At 41.2% G+C, this 26,538-nt stretch overlaps 1 protein-coding gene across 10 annotated transcripts in view; it reads left to right on the top strand.

Annotated features, from left to right (window-relative positions):
• dysf (dysferlin, limb girdle muscular dystrophy 2B (autosomal recessive)) overlaps window positions 1-25,593 on the top strand; it is a 94,113-nt gene extending 68,520 nt beyond the window's left edge. For all 10 annotated transcript variants that reach the window (XM_075451188.1, XM_075451185.1, XM_075451187.1 and 7 more), the window contains 14 exons: window positions 4,996-5,124; window positions 5,573-5,728; window positions 6,013-6,104; window positions 7,561-7,731; window positions 7,883-8,025; window positions 12,888-13,027; window positions 13,180-13,268; window positions 13,884-13,979; window positions 14,112-14,253; window positions 19,265-19,364; window positions 22,147-22,319; window positions 22,487-22,596; window positions 22,684-22,831; window positions 22,993-25,593. In XM_075451188.1, coding sequence (XP_075307303.1) covers window positions 4,996-5,124; window positions 5,573-5,728; window positions 6,013-6,104; window positions 7,561-7,731; window positions 7,883-8,025; window positions 12,888-13,027; window positions 13,180-13,268; window positions 13,884-13,979; window positions 14,112-14,253; window positions 19,265-19,364; window positions 22,147-22,319; window positions 22,487-22,596; window positions 22,684-22,831; window positions 22,993-23,052 — 1,749 coding nt within the window. In that variant the 3' untranslated portion in view covers window positions 23,053-25,593. The remainder of the gene's footprint in view (window positions 1-4,995; window positions 5,125-5,572; window positions 5,729-6,012; window positions 6,105-7,560; window positions 7,732-7,882; window positions 8,026-12,887; window positions 13,028-13,179; window positions 13,269-13,883; window positions 13,980-14,111; window positions 14,254-19,264; window positions 19,365-22,146; window positions 22,320-22,486; window positions 22,597-22,683; window positions 22,832-22,992) is intronic.
• Window positions 25,594-26,538: the final 945 nt, after the last annotated feature.

The following is a 26,538-nucleotide window of genomic DNA, read 5'->3' as shown; positions in this document are numbered from 1 at the left end:
GTGCAGTTAATGGCACAAAAAATGTTCATGCTCGTGTGTGTCACTGTCGCTTGCATGCATCACATTTATTCGTTTTCCTTGTGTCTGTTTCTACCACTACCACATCTGAACGTATGTCCGCAGATGCACTGCTAGGCCTAAAGTTTTGTTTGTGCGCTCAAAAAGAGGAGGAGACAATTAAAAAAAGGTAAAAACAGAAGGGAAAAGGAAAAAGTGATCACAGAGAAGATGAAAATAATGCAAGCCTTTGTTCCATTGCCCAAACTTCACCATTTAAATCACAGTCGGCCTCGCTGCCAGTTCCCTCTGTCAGTCTGTTCCTTCTTCCTTCCCCTCCTCCTCTCTTCTCATGCTCCGTCCTCAGAGCCCGGCGTCTTGACATTCCGTCTGTTTTCTAAACTCCTCCGGTGACTCATTCGGGGTGAATTTGTCTTCGAGATCGCAGCACTGGGACGGATTCAGGGAAAAGATGTCAGCGATGTCCGAAAGAAGCAATCGCATCAGTTACCGTTAACTTCTGTCTTTAGTCTGGTTCTTTCAGGGTCTGCCACTGTCCCAGGAGCTCCCTCTCCCTGGCCATCGCCCACGCTCTGATCCACCCTAATCCCCATTCTCTTGGTCCAAACAGTGACCTTTTCTTCCACTGGGACTCGAAGCATACGTCAGTCTCCTTGTTTGATGCCCAAACAAATAAGTGATCGTGCCAGAATGCGGCCTTGTTATTTTTCTTAAACCAGACCCCTCACCTTTCCCTCGAAAGCCATTTCACATCAGCGCTGCAGCTTTAACACTGTTCTATTCTTTGTCCTCTCAGCCCAATAAGTGAGCTTTTCAGCTTCATAGCAACCTTTCTATTACTTGATTGGTGTGAAAAAGCAGTTGTAATCTGCTTGAGACTATCAATAAATCCTCTGACCAACTTTTTTGGAAGCATGATATTATCCAAATAACAGCTCATTCTCATGACCGGGTGTTTGGGTATTAACCTGTAACTTCTTGGAATTTTGCAAAAAGACCATGACGTAAATGGTCCGACATAAAAGAATATTTCTTTGTCTTTTCCTTCAGATGAAAACATTGAAACATGAGCAAAGTTAAATGGCACAACAGAGAACAATAACCGCTTGCCCCTTAAAAGACTCCTTCCAGTTTTTGTGGTGGGCGTACGCTTTTCATTCAGGAAGCTTATTAAACTGTTTCACTCTGTCTGATGGAAATGCGTTCAAGTCGCCTTTGAGTTTTTGTGACTTGTCAAAACGTTTAGTCCAAATTCACTTGACATTTGGAAGGAAACGAGCAAAATGACCAATGAGCCGCTGATCCCATCGTTGCTCTGCCTCACTTTCACCCTTTCCTAACTCCTGCGCTTTCACTTTCTCTGTTCCACCGCCTTTTTATTTATTCCATCCATGCTCTCATGTTCCTCTCATTTGTTTGACAAGCCTGCTACTGTCACAGGGAAATGAGCCATTATTTCCAACCTTTCCAGCATCCTTTACCCTCCTTTAAACCCATGCTGCCACCTTATTATTCTTCATTTGCCTTCCTGTTCTGAACCCCTCTGCTCTATAGACTTTTACTGATAGTAGAGACACTGTTTCCAGCCTTGCCTTGACCTGAGGAAAACCTTTTCGCTCAGCCTCGGCTCTGTTGTCGCCTCCTTTCTTTTCACCTTTTTGTTTCTGTTTCCACCCCCCCCCCCCCCCCTCCCGCTGCTTTGGAAATGTTTAATTTCAGTAACCAATATAGCACGCTTGTCTCGAGCAATACAAAGGTCTCTGCTCTAGCCACCGTTTTCTGGAAAACCCTCTTTCATTTCAATCATTTCAAACATTTCAAGTGTCTGGTCCTTACCAGGTTTTAAATAGGTGAATACAACCTCAGATGAACAACATAACGTGACATAATCCATCATTTGATTATTTATATAACCAAAACTAAGCCAAATGCAGAAACAGTGTATGGAAATGTACGTACACCCCGTGATTTAATAGCTTGTAGAACCACCTTTAGTAGCAATAACTTGAAGTAATCATTTTCTGTATGACGTGATCAGTCTCTCACATCATTGTGGAGATATTTTGGTCCACTTTTCTTTACAACGCTCTTCTGTTCGTTGTAGTTTGCAGCATTCGCTCTCTTGAGGTCCCACCTCAGCATTTCAATCAGGTTGAGGTCTGGAGTTCGTTGATTCTTTTCTAGGATAGCGTGTTCCCCTCCTGAGGTGTCCAGGCTTCATGCTAAGCTAAATAAACCAACTCGTGGAGGTAGCCTCACCCTAAAACCAAAACACAGCAACTAAGTCGGTTGCTGCTGGACACACAGATTCCCTCACCAAGTTGAGGACACTTTCAGGGGCTGAGGACATGAGAGAGGTATCTCTCTTGGTCAGATATCACATAAAAATTATGTAAAGGGATTCTGATTTATGAGATGGAACTCTCCTAAAACATAAACAAGATGAATAGTCTCCAGTTTAATCAAAAACAGTTATTTTTTGTGCTTCCATGCATCATACATATTACCAACCCTTTGTGCTTTGTTTTCGTCTCCCCTTTCCCTTGATGCTGGGTTTGGTTTTCAAGTATTGAAATAAACTGCCTGTTCTTCGGTTGACATCATCCCCATCATCGCTCTCTTTTTCCCCCACCCCCCACCTCCCACCCCTCTGCCCTTGCCCTGCTTTTCCATCTCTTTCAACCTTCTCCTCCCAAATCATAGACAATGTACCCCACATAACAAACATCTACCCTCCCTTTCTCATTCTCCTCATCTGCCACATTTATTTCCCAACAGGCCTCTCATTTTGCCTCATTTTTTAATCACAAAGTTAGACTGGATGAGAAGCATATCATTGCTTTCTCCTCCCCCTCTCAGCTCATTTTAATGAACTACTAAGAGCAGTATCTAACGAACAAAACGAACAAAACCAAAAGACCTCACTTCATGGAAGAAATCACAATCCCTGTCTGTTCTGTTCTGTCTGTTCTGTTGACTGTCTGTGGATACTGTAGTTTTTTGCCTTAGGCAATAGATAGCGTGGCTCTTCTGATGAGTGTTTACAGCGTCTTTTATAACCTGATTCCTTTTATGAGTACAAATTATTTCTGGGAAATTTTCTGAAAATATATTACGGAAAAAAGGTTTCTGTATGCTATTCCTTATGCACGAAAAACTGGACGGATTTAGTCAAGTTATTGTTACAAAGTAGAACTGGGTGACAGATTTTTTTAAAATTCTACATCTAGATGTTATGTGTGAATTTAAATTGCCACATATTTCTGATATATGTTCCATATATTTTCTTTCCCATAGGGATTAAAATAAATAGTTTTTATTGGAGAAAGCTTTGCCAACATTGTCAACATTGCCAGGGCAACACATCTTGTTACAGTTAGATTACTGGCTAACAGAACCCTGTACCAAATGTAGGTAAACTGGTTTAAAAGGCTCCTGAACAAGTCCATTATGTGATGAGTCGGGAGTGAGAACAGGTTATTGAAAAAGATGATGGAGTAAATAAGGTTAGGGATCGCCTGATCAGGGGCATGTTATCCAATTTTGGCTGATTCATTACGGTCAGATAAAGTTTCTGAACAAAAATAGAAGACTTCTAAGACAATACTTGTACATTTCCATCCGTTGTTTCATGTCTGCTTTAGAAGAGTTTGCCTTTTTACCCACCACATTGTCATTCTTTTGGGAAAGAATCTGTGTGTCTGTGCGCTCTTCTTTGGCAGCAAATCCAGACTCGTGCACTCAGATCCGTGTGCAGCTGACGTAAATAAACATCACTAATGAACACAAATGAACCATCTTGTACTTTAGACACATAGACGTCCCTGCCCAGATATGCACGCCTCTATACTGTAGACACGAGCACAGATGCTGTTTAATGCCATCACTCATGCACTTAAAGTTTTGTGCATGTATGTCCTTTTGGCTTCACTTTAAATCCAATACCAGTGGAATTACACTGCTTAATCCTCATCTGTGACGCCATATAAAACAATGTCTCCGTGTTTTATTGGAAAACCTCAGTAGGACTGTTAGAAATAAAAGAGAATTGAAGAGAAAGCAGGGCTGCACGGTGGTGTGGTGGTTAGCACTGTCGGCTCACAGCGAGAGGGTTGTGCGGGTTCTCTCTGGGTACTCCGGCTTCCTCCCACTGTCCAAAAACATGCATGTTAGGTTAATTGGTGTCTCTAAAATTGTCCCTAGGAGTGAGTGTGAGCCTGTGTGGTTGTTTGTCTCGTTTGTCTCTGTGTGGCCCTGTGATGGACTGGCGACCTCGTCATTGGCGCCTCTTGCCCAATGACCCCTGGGATAGGCCCCAGCCCCCCGCGACCCGACCGACGGATGAAGCGGGTATAGAAAATGGATGGACGGATGAAACGAAAGCACAAACTTAGCTAACAATACATACATGTTGCATATAGCACCGCTATATGCATGTATGTATGCATGTATATATGTATGTATATGAATACGTGCAGTCTACAGCTGATAATTAATATTTGCATATTTATTACATCATCTTTCTTATCATTATTTACATAATTATTGTTTGATCCCAACACACCAGGAAATAGTCCTTGTAGGTGTGAACTTACTTGACAAGAAAAGAATATTCAGAATCTGGCTTGAAAAATATTGTTTCTCTTTCTTTCTCTCTCCTCCATCCTTTGTTCACCCCCCCTTTTTTTAAACCACTAATTGAAACTTCTTTTTCAATAGTTCTTTTGTCATTCTTCTTTTGACCCTCTTCCTTAATCTCCTCTCTGTCCTTTCTTATCATTATTGTCACTATCCTTCCTTCAGATTCACCCTTTCTCTCCCTTCCTCATTCCTACTTATTATACCTATTTGCTCCCCTGTAAAGCCCTCTTTCTGTGCCTTCATCTTGTCCACTTTTAAAATCCTAAATCTGTTTGTACAACTAAACGGAAATGATGAGTGCTGAAAAAACTCTGCTCCCTCTCTCCTCTTCTTTAGGTGTATGACCAGGAGTTGGAGAAGATTGAGGATTTTGGGGGTCTCTCTGATTTCTGTCAAACATTTAAACTGTACAGAGGAAAGACTCAGGATGAAGGAGATGACCCTTCAGTGGTGGGAGAGTTTAAGGTAAAGTAAGACTTTTAACTTGTCTGGTTTGGTCCTTCCCAACTCAATTTGGTCTCAATAAAATCCCATTATAATATCATGTCTCATTAACTCTAAGAAATTGTAACATTATATGGTGCTATGTCACATGCATTATAACATTATATCACAAAGTGTGGCATAGCTTCACAAAACCTCAACAAATGTTCTGCAAAATGTGTCACATGCCACGTACTATCATTAAGTCTCAAATCACATGCAGCATGATGTGTTTTCCTGTCTTATAAAAATACAGAGCATCTTACCAAATGATCATTATTGTCACACAATGTAACATCATAAAGCATCAACTGTTTTACGAACTATGTTGTCGCATAAGTTGTCACATTTGGTACAGCAGAACTAGTTACATTCGGTCACTTCTTGCATCGTCTTTGACCCCATAAACCTTCTCTTCCATGTTAATCAGGGTATGTTCAAGATCTACCCCCTGCCCGATGACCCATCAGTCCCTGCTCCCCCCAGACAGTTTAGAAAGCTTCCTCCCAACGGCATCGAGGATTGTCTGGTCCGAATCTACATCATCCAGGCCCAAGGACTGCAGCCCAAAGACACCAATGGAAAGGTGGGAAGTGAGATGAGGACTATCTGACAATCCTTTTTACCACACAGTTGAAGGGACTACAATCATAAGGATACTAATGAATAATATTAAGGGGTTTTGATATTACAAACTTTATCTGTTGCAACTTCTGTGGTATTCAAGGCTACGTTGGAAAAAAAATGCTCAAGAAACACATTCTTGTCGAGAATTTTTTTTGTGAAATGAAATTAAACAGATGAATCAAAATGAAGTGAGCATGAGAACAAAGAGATTAACAGAAAGCTTGTGCCATTCTTTCTTTTCAGTGTGACCCTTATGTGAAGATCACTTTGGGGAAAAAGACCATCAATGACCATGACAACTACATCGCCGGTACACTGGACCCTGTTTTTGGAAAGTACGTAGAGTTATATCCCTGTGCTCTGTTTCTTTGTTTGTAGCTGAAACTAAAAGTCCGGACTTCCCCATTTTGGCAGACTTACAGGCAATATGAGTAATCCATAGCTCATCCAGTGTGTCAGAGAATCTGAACGGGCTTTACTAGACTCTACGCAGAACATACATATTTATCTTATAAGTAAACAAGAAAAGTCCAGCATTTTTTAGCATCAGTGAAATCACAAGTGAGGAGCACATTGAGGGGCAATGTGGGGTTCACAGTCTTGCCCAGGGATACTTCAAAATATAGACTGGGGAGGTTTGAGATTAAACCAGCAACCTTCAGACTCTAAACTTAAAGCACCAATTAGGACAAACTAAGTTTGCAGCTAACAAACAACAGACATTTGATATTTTATCAGCTTTGACATCCATTTGGTGAAGTGGTTGGAGTCTAGACTTTACCACACTGCACCTTCTTCTGCTGAACTGTTCAGAGGACTCATGAATGTTCTCATTCTCATTCGATGTGTTAAATGATGGGTGGATTTGCTCTTTCCAGCCCAAACACACAAGTCGGATTTAAACAAAGTCAGTCTTTTCCAAAAAAACATTGAAAATTTGAACTGTGAGCACTATTGACTGCATTCATGACAGCATTGTCAGTTGCAATGTGATCTCATCTGCACGTCTTCGTTGTACCATCTACATTATTTTTGTTGTCATGCCAGTAGGGGTCACTACACACAAACCAATCACAGGTCAGAAAGTAGAGCAGAGGCTCAGTGAATATCGGAGCTCTAACTGCAGGCTGTGAATTACTTTCTGAACGTACACTGGACTCCAAAGTCTAACTTAAAAGACTTGAAATGTCCTCATTTATACACCGTTATGTAGGTATGCAAAGTGAATGCCATTACAAAGCTTCTTCAACCCTTTTGCGCTTGACTTTACGGAACATTGCAGTTCAACTAGAGAGAGGAATGCAACACAAGAGTTCTTAGTCTCTTCCTCCGGAAGTTTCTGTCTGACTTTGTATACGACTGAATCTTATACTGAAAAGAATAAAAATGGCTTTGACAATACAATTCCATGTATGTGTACATATAAAATGTGATCATGTTTAATGTTTAGGACATAAAAGGAGAAATAAGATTTGACCCCTCAACAAATCTTACAAAGTCGTATCACACGACATACCTTTAACTCACACAATGATACTCAGAATATTATGTTGTATTACATCAGATCACAACAACTCCCACCACAAAATGTGCTGTCAAACCTTAATTTATCCTTCTGCTTTGAATCTGTGCAGAGTCTGCCTGTTTTCTTCACTCTGCATTCACATCACTGACACATTAGTTGGCAGCAGACTGCTCCATCGCACCCCATCATGTCACAGAATATCCCGTTAGACACTTACAGACGAGATGCCTCATGCCTCATTACAAGCTGTGAACTTTTGTCATCAGGATGTTCGAACTCACCTGTTCCCTCCCGCTGGAGAAGGACCTTCGGGTGATTCTGTATGACCACGACATGCTCACCAGAGATGAGAAGATTGGAGAGACAGTGATTGATCTGGAGAACCGCTTCCTCTCTAAATATGGGGCCATGTGTGGCCTGCCGCAGTCCTACTATGTGTGAGCAGACTCAACCACCTAAGTTGTTGTGTGACAAATGAATTAAAGTGGACTGAATGGTGTCACTTTTTTCCAGGTTTATACTCAAATTTCTTTCTCTGCCCACACTTCCTTCTCACGCGCAGCGTTTTTTTTAACTGTCTCGTATTAGATCAGGGGTAAACCAGTGGCGGGACCAGCTGACACCCAGGCAGCTGCTGTGCAGACTGTGCGAGCGGCGAAACCTGCAGAAACCCGTGTACGAAGACGACGCAGTCCGCTTTAGAGGACAGAGATACACGGCTGCAGACCTCGGTGAGTGATGAATGCTTATAAATGATTTAAATAAATCAACATTAGAATGAATCCAGACAGGAGAGTGCAGAGACACAAAAAAAGGAATGAATGGATGTGAGGGAATTTATATAGATAGATGTATAGATGAGGACAGAGGATGGATGAATGGTTGAGGGAGATGGATGGTTGAGTTTCCAGATGATTAGGGAAGTGGTTGAGGAGAGTTCCTGCTCCTAAACATAAGCAAGTTAACTTTGTTCCGTCATACCCCACATCTCATCGCCTCAAATCTTAAATCACATCCTATCCTGCTCCATTCTACCTGCCAATCGCACCGCATTGCATTGCATCTCGTTCCATGACGCTGTGGCAGTCCCGCCCAATCGTTCTAAGTTGTAGAATGCTGCACCAGTGGCAGCCTGTTGCAGCAGTTCTAGTTATATTGTGCTTTGGAGGTTCTCGAGTTTTTTTCGGTGAAAATATTGAATTTTCTTTTTTTCTTTTTGGATGACTGTGCTGCCAGAAGGATTTCTGATGGTACTACAGACACTTTATAACATCTGTTATGATGGGTTACCAGATCAAAATTGTTTACATGGAGTAACTGCTTGAGCATTCCACAGCCCAAGTCATCCCTGGAATAAGATCCCAAATCCATATATGTTAAAGAGTAGATGTTGAGGATGTGAGGCGGCAGTAAAATGGATGGCGAAGAGGAGGAAATTCAAACCATCTCAGCAATGTGAGATTGTTACCAAATAAAGTGAACAAGCTTTGAGCTGTGTTTAGAATACAGTAGGAACGTCAAGAATGAAGTACATGTTTCACCAAAACAAGCTGCAGGAACATATTCTGACTCCAACACCTTTCTACCCGGCCTTTAGACTACATAGGAAGAAAGAGAGGCACTGAACTATCAGCTGTGAGTTTCCTCTGTGCTTCGTACAAAAGGTCGTACTGTTGTTACTTGCAGACACTGAAAGTGAAGCCATCAGCTCAATTTTTGCCAGTTTGCAGACTCAGACTCTTTGTTGTGCTCTTTGTTTTTTCGGGGCCCTCTGCTGTCCTGCTGGGGGAGGCTGCTACTGTATGGGGAGTACTGTTGCCATAAGGGGGGCAGAAATGTTTAAGTTGGTAGATAGTGTCAAAGTAATATCCAAGATGATGCCGGGATGCAGCTTTTCCAGCAGAACATTGCCTTGCAACAAGAAGAGCGGTGTTACTCACTTTAGTTGTCAGTGGTTTTAATGTTATGGCTGATTGGCATATGTTGTTTTCATTTTTAAACAACCTTTCTCCGTCTAAATCTGGATTGATGTCTGCACTCTTGGTGCACAGCTGATTGACTCAGCCTCCATCAGACCCTCAACTATTGGAAAAAAAAAAGAGCCAGTTTCATAAAAACAAAACGTGCACAGATTTATATCATCGACGTGTTTGAGTGCGCAGCGCTTCTTAACATAACTTCACAGCAAATAAATCACTCCACACTGTACTCCCACTCCACCCATATCTCCTCTTTTTCTGCTTTTATTTGCGTTTTTCTTCCCTCGATTCTGTCTCAGCCCTCTCTTTCTCTTTTCTCCACGTCTGCTATTCATTCCTCTGTTTTCTCGCTCTACATTTAAACCCCAGTGCTCTCCTCTTCGTGGCGCTTATCCATCCTTCTACACTTCGCTGTCTTTGAGTGAGGGAGATTCTTCATCCTTTGCTTCTTTTCCTTTAGTTCTCCTTTCTTTTTTTTAATCTCCACTTCGCGCTGATTGTTTTTCCTGTTCATTTTTTTCTTCGCTCCTGTCATCTGTCATGTTGTCTACTTGTATACCTCCTCATCAGCAGTTCCGTCTCCCTTCTTTTCAGTTTCAGTCTCACCCTTCTGTCACCTTTAGTTTTCCTCGTGTCTCCAGCCTCTTGTTCTCATTGCACCAGTTTTCCCTTTTCTCAGTAGTTTCTTTAAATATCTTATATGTGCAAATGTAAGCTCGGCAGCATGTTGTCATGGTTTTGGAACAACACAGTTTCAGTGAGACTGCCACCTGTTAGAGTTTAATATAACAGGAGAAAGTGGGTACAGAAGGTGGTTCTTGTAAAGTTGACTTTGTGTAATTTGCACTGTGCACTAAGTAAACTGAAAGTGGCCCCGGTTTGCACGCTTCCCCTCATGATGAGGTCATTAGTTGGGATTTACACCATCCCAGTGTTGATGCTGTGAACTGCAGCAGATTTATGAAAAATCATGTAAATGTTTGGATTGAAAACAAGCACGTTTAGCTGAGCACTGCTCTGCTAGATTAGGTCATAATGTAGTTGTCACCTCCCGTTAACTTATTTGGAGTTAATTAAATTTCCACCAAGCAAATCTGCGCAGTTATTGTAAGTTGCATTTGCCCATTTTGTCAGGCTGTGAGGTCAGTTTTACCCTCAATGGACCTGCCTCACTTCATCCCACTCTACTTCCATTTGACCCTATTTTTCGTGCTCTCGTCTTCCTGCTCACTTTCTTTTCTGTTCCTTCTCCCACCATCAAACTCTTTTTCTTTCTCTTTGCTTTCTTTGTTATAGCTTCCTGATTTCTGGGAATTGAGATGTTCAGAATTACTCTCTAATATCATTGCCTAGAAAATAAAAACATATTTCTTTATCTTGGCATAACATGGCTTGTTTTTTTTTGTTGTTTTTTTTTGGTAATAACCAATTAATAGGCCTGTATTTATTTTAGCAGCTGCTGGCTGAGGCAGAGATGTGTGAGTTGTTTGACTTCTTTTTGTTGTCTTCTACTATCAGACAATATAATCTGCTGTAAAAGTTCAACAAAAACACCCATGTGTCTCAACTTACTGCTGACAGTTATGTGAGGGCAGAAATCAGAGACCCTTACTATGATTAATATTAGAGTCTTAGCGAGGTAACTTAAGGTTCGGCCCTGAGGTTTTTAGTATGGCAACATAGTCTGGAAATATCAACCTGCTCCAGAGCAGCTTGGGTTGAATAATAGATCAGCATATGTAAAAGCACTGCCTCTAGACCAATCAAATCTTTTGGGAAATGAAAGAATAAGAAAAAACACATTGCTGCATGGACTAAAATGCTAATGTCTTATAAAATCCCTCTCTTTGCACATTTTAAAGCCTTAATAACAGAAAATGAGTTCAGCCCAGGTCTTTATTTGGTTTGAAAACTATTTGCAACAGCCAGTTAATACATTTGCATAAGCAGTTGTGCCTCCATAAGTTGAGCTATGGTTGTAGCTCAACTTGGCCTAATATTTGGACTATAATGCTCTTCCCAGAGCACAAGCACAGGAGGGGTCTCGATTCATCAATAGAAATATGTCTGACTCTGCTCGGATAGTCAGCCATATGCCCCCTGTTATTTTTGTAAAGTATTGGACTTTGTCTTTTCACAAACCAAACCAACTGTCAAATAGTTTGCTTCCGGCTTTTTCCTGCAGCTATACCAGAAAGCATTCTGGCCTTCTTTGAGTATGTGATTGGTCATTGAATGTCACTTTGAGCGTTAATTATTAGAATCATTTGAGCCAGACAACCAGAAGATACCCTGGATATGTTGAACCTGCTCCAGAGTACAGGCCCCAGGTGTGACCATCATTTTTCATAAGTTTGACAAAGCAAAGATCATTTTCTTGAGAAAACAGATCCTGTATCTTCATATTTCTCACTGTGCTCTGTTCCATCTCTCCCCCTCATCGACTCTTGCCCTTTTCCTCATTTCTTCTACTCACTTTCTCTCCCCCATTACTTGCCCTCTTATCCTGCTGGCCGAGGAGGGAGGGAGGGACGGGGGAGGAAACCACAGGACCACCTGTGGAGCAGAGCGATGAGATAAATATTCAAGATTCATTTTCGCCCCTTCACACACACAAACCGAGCCCACACATATGTTCCATGGCTGCTGTGATGCAAGGTCATGGTTGTCGTTTTGGTGATTTATGGTACAGTTGTGTGTGTGTGTGTGTGTGTGTGTGTGCCAACATCAACAGAGCGGTCGTCTCTTGGTTAGTGAGGAGCGCCGCCACGTTCTCTTTCCATGGTTGCCGCGGTTACTGTGCGTCAGCTTGCTGCCAGTCAAACACGGTTGCTAACTGGCTAAAAAGCCACGCTCCTCTTCATCTGCCTCTTCTGACTTTTGCTTTTTCCTTTTTGTTCTTTTTCATTTCTTTTATTCTGTTTTTTCTGACTTATTTGGTTTTTCTCAAACCTTCTCATCCTTCTTTTACTCATCTTCCATATTTCTCTGCCTGATGCTCCCTTCAACAATATCTGTCTTGTGTATCACGATTTGTTTTTCTCTTTCATTTCAACTTGTCTTTACCTCTTCTCTTTCTCTTTAATTTCTTTTGGTCTCTTTCTTTTCTCTGTCTCCTCTGATCTCATATTTTCTCTTTTTTACCTCATATTTTATCCTGGTTTCCCTTGCTGTCTTCTTTGTCTCCAATTACTGTTTTTTTTCTGAACTCTACCTTTGATTTAATTCTTTTATTTCCTTCACTTGAGCTTCACTTTGTTTCCTCTCCTCTCCCCCTTGCCTCTTTATTTTCTCCTCAGTCAATTCTTCTCCTCTCGCAGTTAAGGTGACTCTAAGTTTACAGTCATAAACTTTTGACGTTAGTTTGATATTTAAATTTTTCTTGGATGCGGCAAAGACTTTCCTCCTTCACTTGTGATGCAGGGACCAATAACATGGCAAGGAGTGTATCTATTTCATGGATGTTTGAGAATGTGTGTGAATAATGAAGTGAACTGCTCGCCTCCCATTCCACCCGTTATTCTGGATTTCCATTCTCCACTTTGTGAAGTGTAACGATGGAGTTCCATGGCCTTCACATAAACTCCAAACTGTGTTTTTGTGTGTGTTTCCAGATAACAAACATGAATCCAAACGTCACCTCGGCCCAATTAAGGAGCAATTGTCTCTTCAGATCTTAAGGAATCTGTGTCTGGTTCCTGAACATGTGGAAACCAGACGGCTGTACAGCCCACTGCAACCTGACATAGAGCAGGTAACACACCCTCAAACTCACTATGATCACTCACTGTTTGGGCCTGATTTATTTATTTTTTCCTTCTTCCATCTTTTGGCACCTTTTTAATCAGTTTATAGCATGTTTTTTTTTTTTTACATTTCTGCCTTTGACTGGTTGCTGTCTGTCAGGGGCGTCTGATGATGTGGGTGGACCTCTTCCCCAAGTCTCTGGGACCACCTGGGCCCCCGTTCAACGTCACGCCACGCAGGGCCAAGAAGTAGGAACAAAAACGCACAGACACACAATGAGTTTACTGTAGACAAACGAGTCAATTTTCAGGGCTGACAGTCAGTGGATCACTCAGTTATTCAGTCTATCAATAAATCAATAAGTCAGTCTGCCAACCAAACGGTGTACAAACAAGTCAATTAATTGGCAATGTAGGCATTGAGTCAGTCAAACCCTCTGTCAGTCAGTACGTCATTCAGGATATAGATCTATGGTGTCTCAATCAGTCGGTCAGATGTAATTAGTTTGTCAAGATCAGTTTGTCATCATGTAGTCAGGTACCCAGTATATCAGTTAATCTGAATGGGATTAAATCAATCAATACATCAAGGTTTTAAAAAGTCAGTCAACAGAGCAATTAGTCAATTTGAATAGTGAGTTGATCGGTCCAACTTTATCTCACTCGGCTGACTTAAGCTGCTACCGGTTGGCCACTTAATCTTTCTTCTCTTTAATCTGTCTTTTTGTAGACAGCATTCACTTTGCAAACATATTTAAAAGTCACACCATCGAAAAAGTCGTGAAGATATTTGTGAACAAATACATCCGTTCTGTAGTTGTACACCCATAAATATCTGAGGTAACATGGTCCGTTTCTGCTCAGGTTCTCCCTGCGCTGCATCATCTGGAACACCAGTGACGTCATCCTGGACGATGTCAGCTTGAGCGGGGAGAAGATGAGCGACATCTATGTTAAAGGGTAAGAGGAGGAAATTGTTAATTTCACGGCCGCTCTCCCTTGTTCTGCTTCATTCCGTTTGCGACGGTCCACGCTGACAATTGATCGCTCATCAAACAAAGACAGAATAACGGGAGTGTTTGTGTCCCACAGCTGGCTCGACGGACACGAACACAACAAGCAGAAGACCGACGTCCACTACCGCTCTCTGGGCGGCGACGGCAACTTCAACTACAGATTCCTGTTTCCCTTCCACTATTTACCTGCTGAGCAGTTGTGTGTCGTCGACAGGAAGGTAAAAGCAAGTCTTATCACTTATTATAAACATGTGCTTATTACCTATGCAACTGCAGCAATATGACACTAAGAAGAAGTAAAGAGAAGAGGAAGCGCAAAGGAAAAGAGGTTATTAAACTTGTTAAGAACAGAGCCTCATTAGTTTAAAGGTAATGGCTTTTTACTTTCAGCAGTTATGGATCCAGGAGTTGTGGCAAAAACATTACAGCCAACACAGGAGTTGAGTCAGATCACAAGGTTTAGTCGGGAGAAATTTCTGAGACGGGGTCCTCCCTGCAACTCTCCTGCCTCTGAGCTAATCTACTGTGGCCGGCAATTAACAAAAATAATGATGTGACACTTTCACAAGAAGGAGTAGATGCTGCTGAATCTTTGAGACTCAACAAAAACATGCATCGAGGAGCTAAAATAACATCACTCTGAAAACTGGAATAACAACTCGGCTGTCATTTGCTTTTCTTGGCCCGAGGCCGGGCCTCTTTAGCTGCTCGCAGCGACATGTTTTACGACGGCGATCGCTCGCTCGCACCAGCATCTTCAATCAGTGAGCAGCTGAAAAGACAAGAGGGAGTTTCAAATGAAAAACTCTGCTTTGTGGAGAGCTTCGACTCGAAAAAAAGGAGCCAGAGCCAGAAACTGAGTTTATGAAGCAAGAAACCTCAGCGGCAGAGCCGCAGGGACTGATCAACACTGCGCTGTTGTACTATGTGACAGCATCATGAGGTCAAAAATGTTAACCTAAACTTAGAATATAAATCCTAAGATCAGCATTTACAACCCTTAGATAGTTCTTAACATAATGATTGTGTTGGTGTTAATTCATTTGACAGTTATTTTCTCGATTAATCATTTAGTGCAAAGTAGGAAATGTATCATTCTCAGAAACAAAACTATTCAATTTAGAGTCATATGTAAAACGCAGAAAGCTGCTCATGACTTGGAAAGCTAGAAATAATTTGTATTTTTATTTGAAAAAGAAGTGAAACTGTTGATCGTCAACTAATTCTACCCACTGGTGAAGGTGTTTGTAGTCTGTTTGAGGTCATATTTAGTACACTGAACCTTTTATAGAACACCTTTTACCCTCAAATACCTTCAGACTTCATAACTTAAGTTATGTTATCAAGCTCTTAGATTTATAATTACTGTTGTTATTAGTTTATTTGCATGTTAAAATGTGTAGAACAGCCTAGAAATTGTTGCAGCACATGTGCAGCACAAAACATAAACCATAGCCTGCTCCTTCTGTTTGTATTTAAAAATACTTTCTTAATCTATATTGAAGTCTCTAATCCTACATTAGCTGTGTTCCCCCAATTTACATGACAACACATCATTAACAGTGCTATGCAGCTTGACTGTAGAGGGTTAGGGAGAGCTTTTCTCTGAAAACAGCTGCCTGATAACAGAGCTGAGATTGAAACAAAGCAGTCACAATGCGAGCCATAAAAATGTTACACTGAGCTGAGAGTTGGCTATTTCCAACAGCGCACATGGTCATTAGAACAATCTCCAACATACAAACTGTGGCTCACTTTATTTGGTAGATTTAAACAGCCCGAGCATGGTCTCATTCATGTGTTCCACGGCTGCTTGGTCAGAGAGCCCGTTTCACACTGAAACCCAATGAGTACCAGTGCACGATTAACATTGTCAGACAGTGTATGCCAAACCAAATGGGGTGGTTTCTTAACCCAAACCAAGGAGCTTTCGGTATCAACAGGTGAGTCAAATGTGGGTCTCCTGGGTGAAAGTTCCATGACATGAAACCTTTGCACACAAGGCCGATTTTGATATTTATCTTATATTCTCATTTATATTATATTCTCATGAGCATTTTGTATATTGCACACATATTTGTCAAAGGTCTGTTAAGTGTATGATCTCAGTGAGATTTTCTTCGTTATATAAAGACAACAACAATAATGTAAAAAGTCGCTGTGGTTCAACAACACCTTTATAAATGATAGTTTCCTGAAAGAAAGCATGCAAACTATTACTAGTATTACCTAAAAAGTCAATAATGATAATAATATAATGGACTGGACTTATTTCAAATGAAACGTGTTGTCCCTACTTCTACTGATTAGCAGCATTTCATGCACAAAGCAAAATATACTTATTATATTCTCATTATGCCTTATATGAAGCCATTATAAACGTACTATTGTTTTGTAATTAAAAAGTCATGTGTCGTGTCCAGCAGAACACATTTGTTATTTCACAATGTGGAATTCAGCTTTGGCATCAATTTGACATCTTTTTTTTTTTTTTCTTTTCTCTGCAACTCAAGCTGATTTGTTTCGAGAGATAGAAAGATGAATTCAGGAAATGAAGGAAAAGACTGAACAAGTTTCTGTACTCAGCACTCTGGCAACAAAGAGGAAGCTGATTGATGCTGTTAGATATTGCAGCGAGCAGTTGCACATGCACACTCAGACACACACACTCATGTTCAGTGTCCCACCCCTGCCTGTGACAGCTGTGGAGTGATAACTTAATGTACTTGGACAAGAGGCTGTGCATTCGCCGAGCCAAGCTTTGGAACACACACCCTGACAAGCGTACAGGCATTAGCAACCGCACACACTCATACGCACAGAGGGTGTTGCATGTTTACTCTACTGTTTGTGTGCGTTGTCATGAGGTGTGAGAGCACGATGTGGATTTAGACTCTGATTTAGGGAGCTGGTGTTAAGTCATTACTTCGACTGCAGATACGAGTCTGTCATTTAAACAGATGGAGAAAAAAAAAATTGTTATGCAAAACTCTACTACTGTGCTTGCTCTAAGAAAACCATCCTTTTCTTTTTGTCCTCTTCTAATGCAGTCGATAAAACGACATTAAAATAAACCCATAAGGGTGATTTTTGACGATCACGGTGAGTTGAGGCTTTGATCCAGTAGACAGACATTGTATGAAGTGTACCAGAAAGCGTACAGTATAAAGGGTATACAAACCAGCCATGGGAGATGTTCCCAGAGCAGAGCAGGGATGAAGCATAATCATGTCAGAGGGCCGGGGCTGGAGGCTGACAGAACAGGAGCCGTGGAGCAAGAAGCAGAACAGATCGGCTGCTGGAAATCCAAGCAGACGACCATCAGTCCAGTGTCAAGCAGAGTAGACTAACACAAGCTGTACAGTCTGGAAATTCTCAGCAGGTTTGGATGCAGACTGTGGCAAGTCGGGTGCAGGTGTAGTCTTCGGCAGGATGAGTGCAGGATCTGGAAGGGGGATGGGCATCAGTTGACCCCAGTGGGGATTTGAAAGACAGGCAGGAGCCTAGCGGACTGACTTAGGGACTGTCTCTATTGTGGTCTCAGCAGTCCTTGTGCAGGAATGGGAGCTGAAAGGTGCCATAGACCCCTTTGGGTACAGGGGGACAGGTGACTTCAAATCAAGAGATGTTGAGGACCCCCCTCTATGACGGAATAATTATTTTATTTTACAGTTCCAAATGGGCCCATGTCCCAGCATTACAATCAAGTGATCATAGTTCTTCAGAGGTCTGGTTTCCAAGTCTCTGGATCCTGTAAAACAGAGTTAGTAGGATAAACTGGATTTTTATCCTATGTATTGGTGTCTCTTTGTGTAGACATTTGATGAGGGTTTAATTATTTTTGGAGTGTTTTACTTAAAAGAAAATTAAATACATACATATATATATATATATATATATATATATATATTGTTTATATGCAGATAGATTTTTTTAGAACCATGTCTTAAATTCTGTAGATTAGGCCCATGTGGGTGGGTGAGTGTGTGGATGACAGACAAAAAAAAGATCCACATTTTACACCTTATCTCGTTTCCATAACTCAGCCATGACATCATAATTGCAGAGGAGAGATATTTGTCGCTGTGGGAGGTTACAAGGTGCACCTTTTAGTTTGGAATATATTTTGGAACAGTGATGTACGGACATTTGTTGCAAATCACAGGCGTCCTATTTAAAATCATGTGTAAAAAGCCATATTTTCTATCAACATGACAACAGCCAAAGAGTCTCGCAAGCGGATGAAAAAAAAAAAGAGAAAAGGACGAATGAGGGAATGGAAAGAGAAAGAGAGGAAACTTGGTGTGCAGCAGCTGGAGAGTGAAGCCCATTAGCACAAAGGTGAGACGGGATCAGATTCTGTCTGGCAGTTTAGCGTGACTTTACCGGAGGTGATAATAGGTGTAATACACTTACAGACACAGATGTATGCAGCAGTGTGCGTTCACACAGAAGGTGTGTAGATCCAGTGTGGAAGTGGCGATGTTGTGAGAGATGTGGCGGCGCGGCGCTGTTGGGCTCTGAGCGGAGCGTCATCTTTCAACACAGTTTGACTGAAAGAACGGGTAGCTGCACCAGCTGGACACAGGAACACAACCATGAATCTGTCACGATCATTTACTGCCCTTCATCTACAACTTTCACAGTGCTCAGAACAGAAGTGTCACTCTTAATTTGTGGTCGCGTATCCTGCATAAAAACACGGAAGCAGGGTTTTCGATTGCCTTTTTTAAAACTTTTCAAACATTCATTTTGTAGATGTGAATAAGAAAAGGTGCATGGAAAGGGCAAAAAATTTTAAAAACGCTTCCACAGATGCGCAGAAAAGTTTACATGGAGGGGAGTTTTGCCAGTTTTTCAGAAGACATGATAAATAGTTTTAATTTTAAATTGTTTAAATGGATGTGACTCACTAGTTGTTTCCAGTTTGTGGTGGCAAACAAAACTTCTGACCTTTGTGACCGACTGGCGTCTTTCCACAAATAATTTCCCAGATATTCCCAAATATGACCATAATTTCTGAAGAAGCACTCTTTCCACCCTCTGGATGCACTACACAGGCTCCAAACCAGTTCATTAGAATATGTCTGATTCCCTTTTCTTTCTTCTTTTTTGATGGCTTTTGAAAAGATCACTCAGATTGACTATGTTAATGAATGGAAACCAGACGAGAAATTGCTGTTTTGAAATGCAAAATTTGACCTTTTCTTCCTTTCCGTGTGTCTGCAGGAACACTTTTGGAGCCTGGATAAAGCGGAGACGAAACTGGCACCTAAACTGACCATCCAAGTCTGGGACAATGACAAGTTCTCCTTCGACGACTACCTCGGTAACACTCATCCCTTCTGAGTGCACGTGTGTTTTTCCACCGTCAGTCAGTCAGTGTGTGAAAATGTTGTCCTGTTTACTTTTAGAAGGTTTGCAATTTGTCAGCTGCGTTAGCGAAAAGGAAACCAGTTGTACCTGAACTGTCGATGCACATTAATGGCCTTTAGCTCACATATAAGGACAGTTTGGTCCTTTTTTTTTGGCATCACTTTCATAAGATGTAAGATATCGAGATGTTTTTGACTTCCTAACAAACATTATTTGATTTTAGTCCACTTTAAAGTATGTAAATGGATGCATAACCTCTGCAGTTTTCAGCTTTTTAAGAATGGTATAATTATGCCTTTTGGTGGTCGGAAGACACTTAAATCATTTTGGGTACGACATTTAGACGGATTTACCCTCCTTTCTGGCCAAGGATTAGGGGGTAAATCTATCCCAGAAACCATATGTGCGATGTAAGAACAACTACTGCGATAACATTTATCTTTGGAATTAACACTCTTCCATTTCCACTGTGTCTGCACATTTTGCCGAGAGGAGGGGCTGATTTTATTTTGTCTTCCCGAAACTCAAGCTGTCAAAATTTTGCCTCTCCTTCACCCCTGACTCTGCCCCAACCCCGTCTCTTGAAATAACTCACCGCCCTGCCTCTCCTCTTTCACTCCCCCTGCCTTGGTTCCTTCTCTCTCTGCCTGTGAAGGGAGGATGACGGTCTGTGGACTGAGAGTCCCTCTGCGGTGGGAGACGAAGAGGGAGATGAGGAATCCAGATTCTGACCTGTTCCTGTCTGTCACCGTCTCGCACGGCTGCAGAGTTTTCTCTTGCTGGCGTTTATTCGCCTCATACAGCCTATGGGTGTGTGGCCACCTCAAAGCATTTTTTCCATGACTGCCTGTCTTCAGCTCGTCGGCTCGGACCGCTGACTGTTAATCATCCTGCACAGTGTGAGGATCAGACACGAGCCATTTTCCTACGGTCAAACTGTTAAATTACAGTAAAATCTGGGAAAACACTTCCAGCAGATATCTAGTCTTTCTTCAGCCGTCCTTAATGAATTAAAACTATTATTTAAACTGTACTTACCAACTTTCATCACAGGATCATCCATTCACTTGGAGATCAATAGTAGTCATTAGTTGTTATATACGGATGAACTGGTTAAACAGCCGATTGTGCTGAGCTTTACTTCACTTCCCAAAACAATATCCATCTCTGCAAACCAGTTTTCTCAGTGCATGGCAATTTAAAACACTTGTACGCCTGGTTCAGACTACAAAGTATTCTCTTCTAAGATGGCCACTATATTCTATTTATTGAAGATTTGGGGGACTGGTTGGGTCTACTTTAAGGTAGGCGGAGAGGGAAGGGATAGACATTCTGGTCTGGCCCAAATGCTTGGACTTCAGCCTGGTCCTTCTCCGCTCAAGGTCACCTTTTTGTCTCATCTGCCAATGGAGAGAATATATCTAAACTAAAATATTTTCCCAGTCATTACACTGTCATGCATTATTGACTGACAGTACTTGTGTAAACTGTGTAAACAAATCTTCCTGTTAAAAACATGGCTTTTTTCCTTCCTGTTTTCTGGTTGAACATTTTAAATTCCTGCTTTAGAAAATGTTGATTAGAACTGCGACATTAGAAAAGAAATTTGCAATCAAGCATTTACATTCACTTGAGTTTTTTTTTTTTTTTTTTTTGCATTTTCTTTTGGAAAAGAAAGAAGAAAAAAGAAAAAAGAAACTTCAGCTTGAACCAGCTTTTGCTAACAAGCTCTGATTCAGTAAACATTTTGCTCACATGACAATCACCTGAACAATAGGCTATTTCTGCTTCTAGATGACATCGAAGAATAATCACAATGTACTCGGTTGGAAAGAATTCCTGATGTTTTTACATTCTTGAATTTGTATGCGAGTCAATTGGACGACCATTTGTTCCTATGAGGAATCCCCGTGACCTCCGATACGTGTGGAAATCTGCTCTCTGTTTTCTCCCCTTCTTAATTTCCCTCAAGTAAGTTAGAAATGTGCATGATGTGCATTCTCTATCAAGCAACATGTCAAACGTTTACTTCAAATTCGCTTTACATTTGGACAGGAATACAGTTACTTTTAGATTTCAACACATTTTTATCCTAAGAAGCTTTAACAGAACCTTTCGAACTGTTCTGATTGCTTTAATGAAGTCAAAGTGTGGTGGACCATGAGAAAAATAGTGTTAGTTACTTGTAAACAGTGCTTTAATGAACTTAAATGCAATTTAAGCACGAAAAACAAAATGTTTCTTAACATTTGGACCTCATTAGATGTGCCTCCATCCGTGTGTGTTTTTGCATTTTTGATAAATGCACACATAGCTGGGTGGAAATGCGAGCAAGACAAACATCGGAGAAAAGTTGCAGCCAGGTTGAGTGAACAAGTGATGACATTCAAAAATCACATTCTGAAAGAATGCGCAGAGGGCTGGGAAATCTGGGGAAAAAAGAAGTGTGAATCAGACACGTTTTCCGCTCAATGGTCTGAATAGAACTTCTCCAATTCTTTGTCTTTTCCTCTTCTCACTCTCTTCTTTGTCTGCTTCCTGTCGATCCTGTAACCCTTTCTGCTGTTGCATTGAACATATATAGAGTCAGAATGTTTCCTGACCGACTAAATAATAGTCAAACAAGTAGTCTGACTGAATTTGACGGATTTATTTTTAGTAGAAATCAAGTGATTATGCACAAATAGGAGGGGCAGATTTGACCTCCAATGAACATTCTTTAAACGTGTCATTAGGCCACCTGGTCATGGACCTGAACCACATGCTTCGTCCCGCCAAGTCTCCAGAGAAATGCACCCTGCAGCTGCTCGACCAGTCGGTGGACAAGCTGGTGTCTCTGTTTGAACAGAAGACTGTGAAAGGATGGTGGCCCTGCACCTATGAGCAAAACGGAGAAAAGATCATCGCCGTAAGAGCACAAACACACACAGATGCTGTTACAAATGCAGGATTGTGTTCTCAAATCGGCTCCAGAAGTGCGAGGGAATAGATATATAGCGGTCAGAACGGTTCATCTTTAAAATTTGCAGCAAAGACACGAAGGACCCTCTTCTCCATTGTTGTCTCTTTTTTCAGGGGAAGGTGGAGATGTCCCTGGAGATCGTGACAGAGCAGGAGCAAGAGGAAAGACCAGCCGGCCTCGGCAGAGACGAACCCAACATGAACCCTCACCTGGAGGAGCCGCAGTGAGTCTCTCTCACAGACACAAACACATACAAGCACACACACGATCATGCACTTATTCTCTTCCTGTCTGCTGCTCCTCCCACCAGACGTCCAGAGACGTCCTTCCTGTGGTTGTCATCCCCCTACAAGACCATCAAGTTCATCCTGTGGAGGCGATTCAAGTGGTTTATCATCCTCTTTATCATCCTTTTCCTCATCTTCCTCTTCTTGGGCGTGTTCCTCTACTCCTTCCCGGTAAGTTTGAAACCTTTTCCACTGTATTTTTTTTTACCTCTGTGTATGATTTTGAGCATAAAAGTTACAGAAAACTATAAAAAATAAAGTAGGGAAAACGTGAGATTGTGAACAGAAGAGAAAATTGGCTCTTGCATCATTTTATGTTTTCCTCTTTTCAGAACTACGCTGCCATGAAGATGGTTGGACCTTTTGGGCCAGCCAAGACCACACAGGGATGATGGGGGCCAGGAAGAAAAAAAACCTGAAAAAAGGGACACGAGTGAAATGAGTTAAATGAGACTGACCTTCACTGTTTTTTCTCTTCTTGAGCCTTGATGGATTAGACCACTGTGAGTTGTAGACGCTGTTTTGTACAGAGAGAGCTGATCAGCAATAGATGTTTGTGTGTCCGTTTGTGCCTTTGCTTTTAGAGTCACCCGTTTCAACAACTCTGCACTGCTGTTGTGAAAGTATTACCAAAGGTATTATCAGATCTCGGGGCGTGACGTCTGTGTCCTCGTCACGCTTCCGTCACCTCTTTCATCTCGTTTGTGCTCCTGCGGAGATGAAGGAGAATAAAAAAACTCTGCTGGCCGTCGGCAACATTTTAAAGAGCAGAAAATTCAAAGATTCTGATGTTGCTTGATCTTTTTACCGCCCACTGTCTCCCAGCAAGGTGCACAGTCTGGTCAGGCAGAGACTAAATGGATTCAAAATGTCAAACTTTATTGCTCCCAAAGTTCAATCCGAGGTTAAAACAGGATGGCAATTTGAGCCAGTTCCTCTCTTTGAATGTCCATTTTACGTCACTGTTGTGCTTTTAAGTGCAGTTAAAGTTATATAGTTTTGAGAAAGAAACTTTAGATGATGCAGTTTGTGTGGGCGTATGTGATGCCTTCATTTGCGGTGGGATTTCTCATGGGGTTACCAGTTTAAAAGCTGGAGTATAGACAATGAATTTCTCCACTAATTTCTGTCCACTCTTTTCTTCCTTTTTCAGTTCTTCATCAGCTTTATCTTCATCCTCCTTTATACCTCTCTCTTCATACTAACTTCCTCCTTTTTCTTTTTCTCTTGTTTTTCTGTTTTCTCCATTTTGCTTTGTTTCTCTTCTCCCCTCGCCTCTTTTCATCCCCCCCTTTATTTCATCATTGCTCTTCCTTCTCTTCTTTATGTCCCTCTACCTCCTCTTTTGCCTTGGTCTTCCTCTTTTTCCTCATTCCCTCAGTACTGCCCCTCCTCCAGTCCTGCAGCACTCTCAGGGTTCAGCGGGTTAAGTCAGGGATTTGCTCTTGTTGATCTCAGAGCTTGAGTTTTATTAGTACAAAGCTGGTCTGAGATAGATGATGTAGGCAGATAAGGACACATAACAGTGTAAGTGTGTGTCCTATACGTGGGAGTCTTTTGATCTAAGAATAGTTCCGGCTCATTTCACGAGCAGTGACAAATCACAACTTAAAAAAACAAACATTTGATATTCATGAAATATTTAAATCTTTTATTTCACCATTTCTAACATCTAAAGTTTTTAGTTTTTTTTTTTTTTTTCCTTTGGCTGTGATCACATGCTCGCTCATTTTGGTTTGGTCCAGATCAGAGTGGAAAAAAAGGACTTTGTGCAGTTCACAGCAGCCGAGATTAAAAGCCAATCAGGCCTTGTAAATGAAAGTCTCATGGACTCACAAGCAGTTCATTTTCCAGAGTTTGCAGCTTTAACTCCATCTCTGCTGACCTCCGAATATATCAGACAAGCTTACCTCCACCGGAGTTTAACAAACATCTGAATGTGGATAACAACTGCATTTTTCTGAGAATTCAATTTTCTCTGCGTTGACTTCCAAACATGAGGAACTCGCATCTTATCTGCCAACACTGTCAAGTCAAACAGTCTTCTGCAGTTTCGGATGTTTTTGGCTGAGTTTAGTTTACGTTGTTGCAGACGTTGAAAGCTGACAGTGATTTAGCATCATTGAAACCCTTGCACAATGTACTCGAAACACACCAGTAAATAAGTATGTTTCAAAGCTTTAAAAGTACTAAAGGATAATGGTGTCAATCATGTATATAAACAGGAGAGAAAGAAAGTCTGATGATTATAAGAAATACCATAAAAAGTGCCATCACTCAAGATGTCTGTCTTGATCTGTTTTTTTTTGTTTGTTTTAGAGCCGTGGAGCTGGTTTATATATCTGTAAAAGCCTTAAATATACCGCTGATGTAAACAAGCTTTATTCAGACAATCCTGCTGTGAGCTCAGTTTACAGTGATTCAAGTCTCAAGTAGCCTTTAAAATACAAACTCAGCTCTGTTTTTGCCTGATATTCTTCCTGTCAGTGAATGCAACGTGCCTTTAGCCGTTGCTGCTTTTATGTGTTGAAGCATGTACTCTTGCCTCAACGTCCAACAAAACTAGCAGGGGATGTTGAAAAGTTTCTGTGAGGAAAACTGTCAATCGTACTTTTAGGAGACTTCAAGTTTTCACTTGTTACAGGGGGAAAAAAAAACTAAACATGAGCATCTCTTTGCTTTGACCCCCATAAACTACTGATGCTAATTAACTGCATTGAACAGTAACCCGTCATAACTTTATCACAGCAAACTTGGAAACTGTATTTGCATGAACAGCTATGATACAAAATCCATCAAGAGTCACTGTTTGTGGGAAACAGACCAAATGTATTCTAAACATGACGTGTATCTGACCTCATATCTGCTGCAAAAGGCAATACTGTGTGCACTGCATCATGTTAGCATTATCAATAAAACTGCATTTCTGTTCAGTGTGCAGTATCATTTTTCCCCCCTTGTGTTTGTGTCATAGCATGTCATTGTTGGAAAAGTGTAAAAATGTAAGGAACCTTTCATTTCTTATTTCCATGCCTGTGAATGCAACTGAATACATCAACAGTGAATCAGGTATAAGTCCCTGTGATGTAGCACTGAGCAGCGTGCATCTACTGTGCCTCTCTTCACAGTCTTCATATCAAACGTACCCCTTTTCTTGTGTGTGTACCAGTCGAGGCAGAATCTAAAGCAGCGTAACACAATACGACATCATTGCTGCTGTCACAAAGCAAAAGGACAAAAAGCCCGGGTCGTTTCTGAGTGAAAAGACGTGGAAATATTTACAGTAGCCTATGTGGCAGCCATGGTAAATGGTGGACATGTTCTCTAAGTGCTAAGGATAGGAGCTTCACCACTTCCTCTAACCTCTCATTTGGCATAGTAAACACTGAACCGTCCTTTATAAAAGGAGGTAATTCACCCCACAGTTCCCTGCAGCTGCCGCATTCAAAGGAATGCTCTGCTATGTCTCACTGGGAGTCACTTAAATGAAAATGAGGACAGGAGGGTGAGCAGCCCACAATGGCAATATATTTCTCATTTGTCTTTTTCCTTCCTTTTTGAAATGACCAACTATCATGATAACGAATTATTTCATACATCTCATTACACAAATAAAATACATATAATGTATAATGCATCATGAGAATGTACTATATTCTCTTTTAAGAATATATCTTTTTAGAGCTTTTCTTAAGTCGTTATGAATTTCAACTATTATCTTTCCTGAGCCCTATGATATTTTCCAAGCAAGTTGAGGAGAAGTCCAAAGGAAAAGACTAAAACAGGTTATTTCTTTGAGGATTTGTCTGTAATTCTTAACTGCAGGTAGTTCAGGAGCAGTTTCTTCTGGATTAAATAGGAAAAACTCGATTTGGTGC

This window comes from Odontesthes bonariensis, chromosome 19 (assembly GCF_027942865.1).
Source record: "Odontesthes bonariensis isolate fOdoBon6 chromosome 19, fOdoBon6.hap1, whole genome shotgun sequence".
NCBI lineage: Eukaryota > Metazoa > Chordata > Actinopteri > Atheriniformes > Atherinopsidae > Odontesthes > Odontesthes bonariensis.
This window is presented reverse-complemented; position numbering and strand designations above follow the sequence as displayed.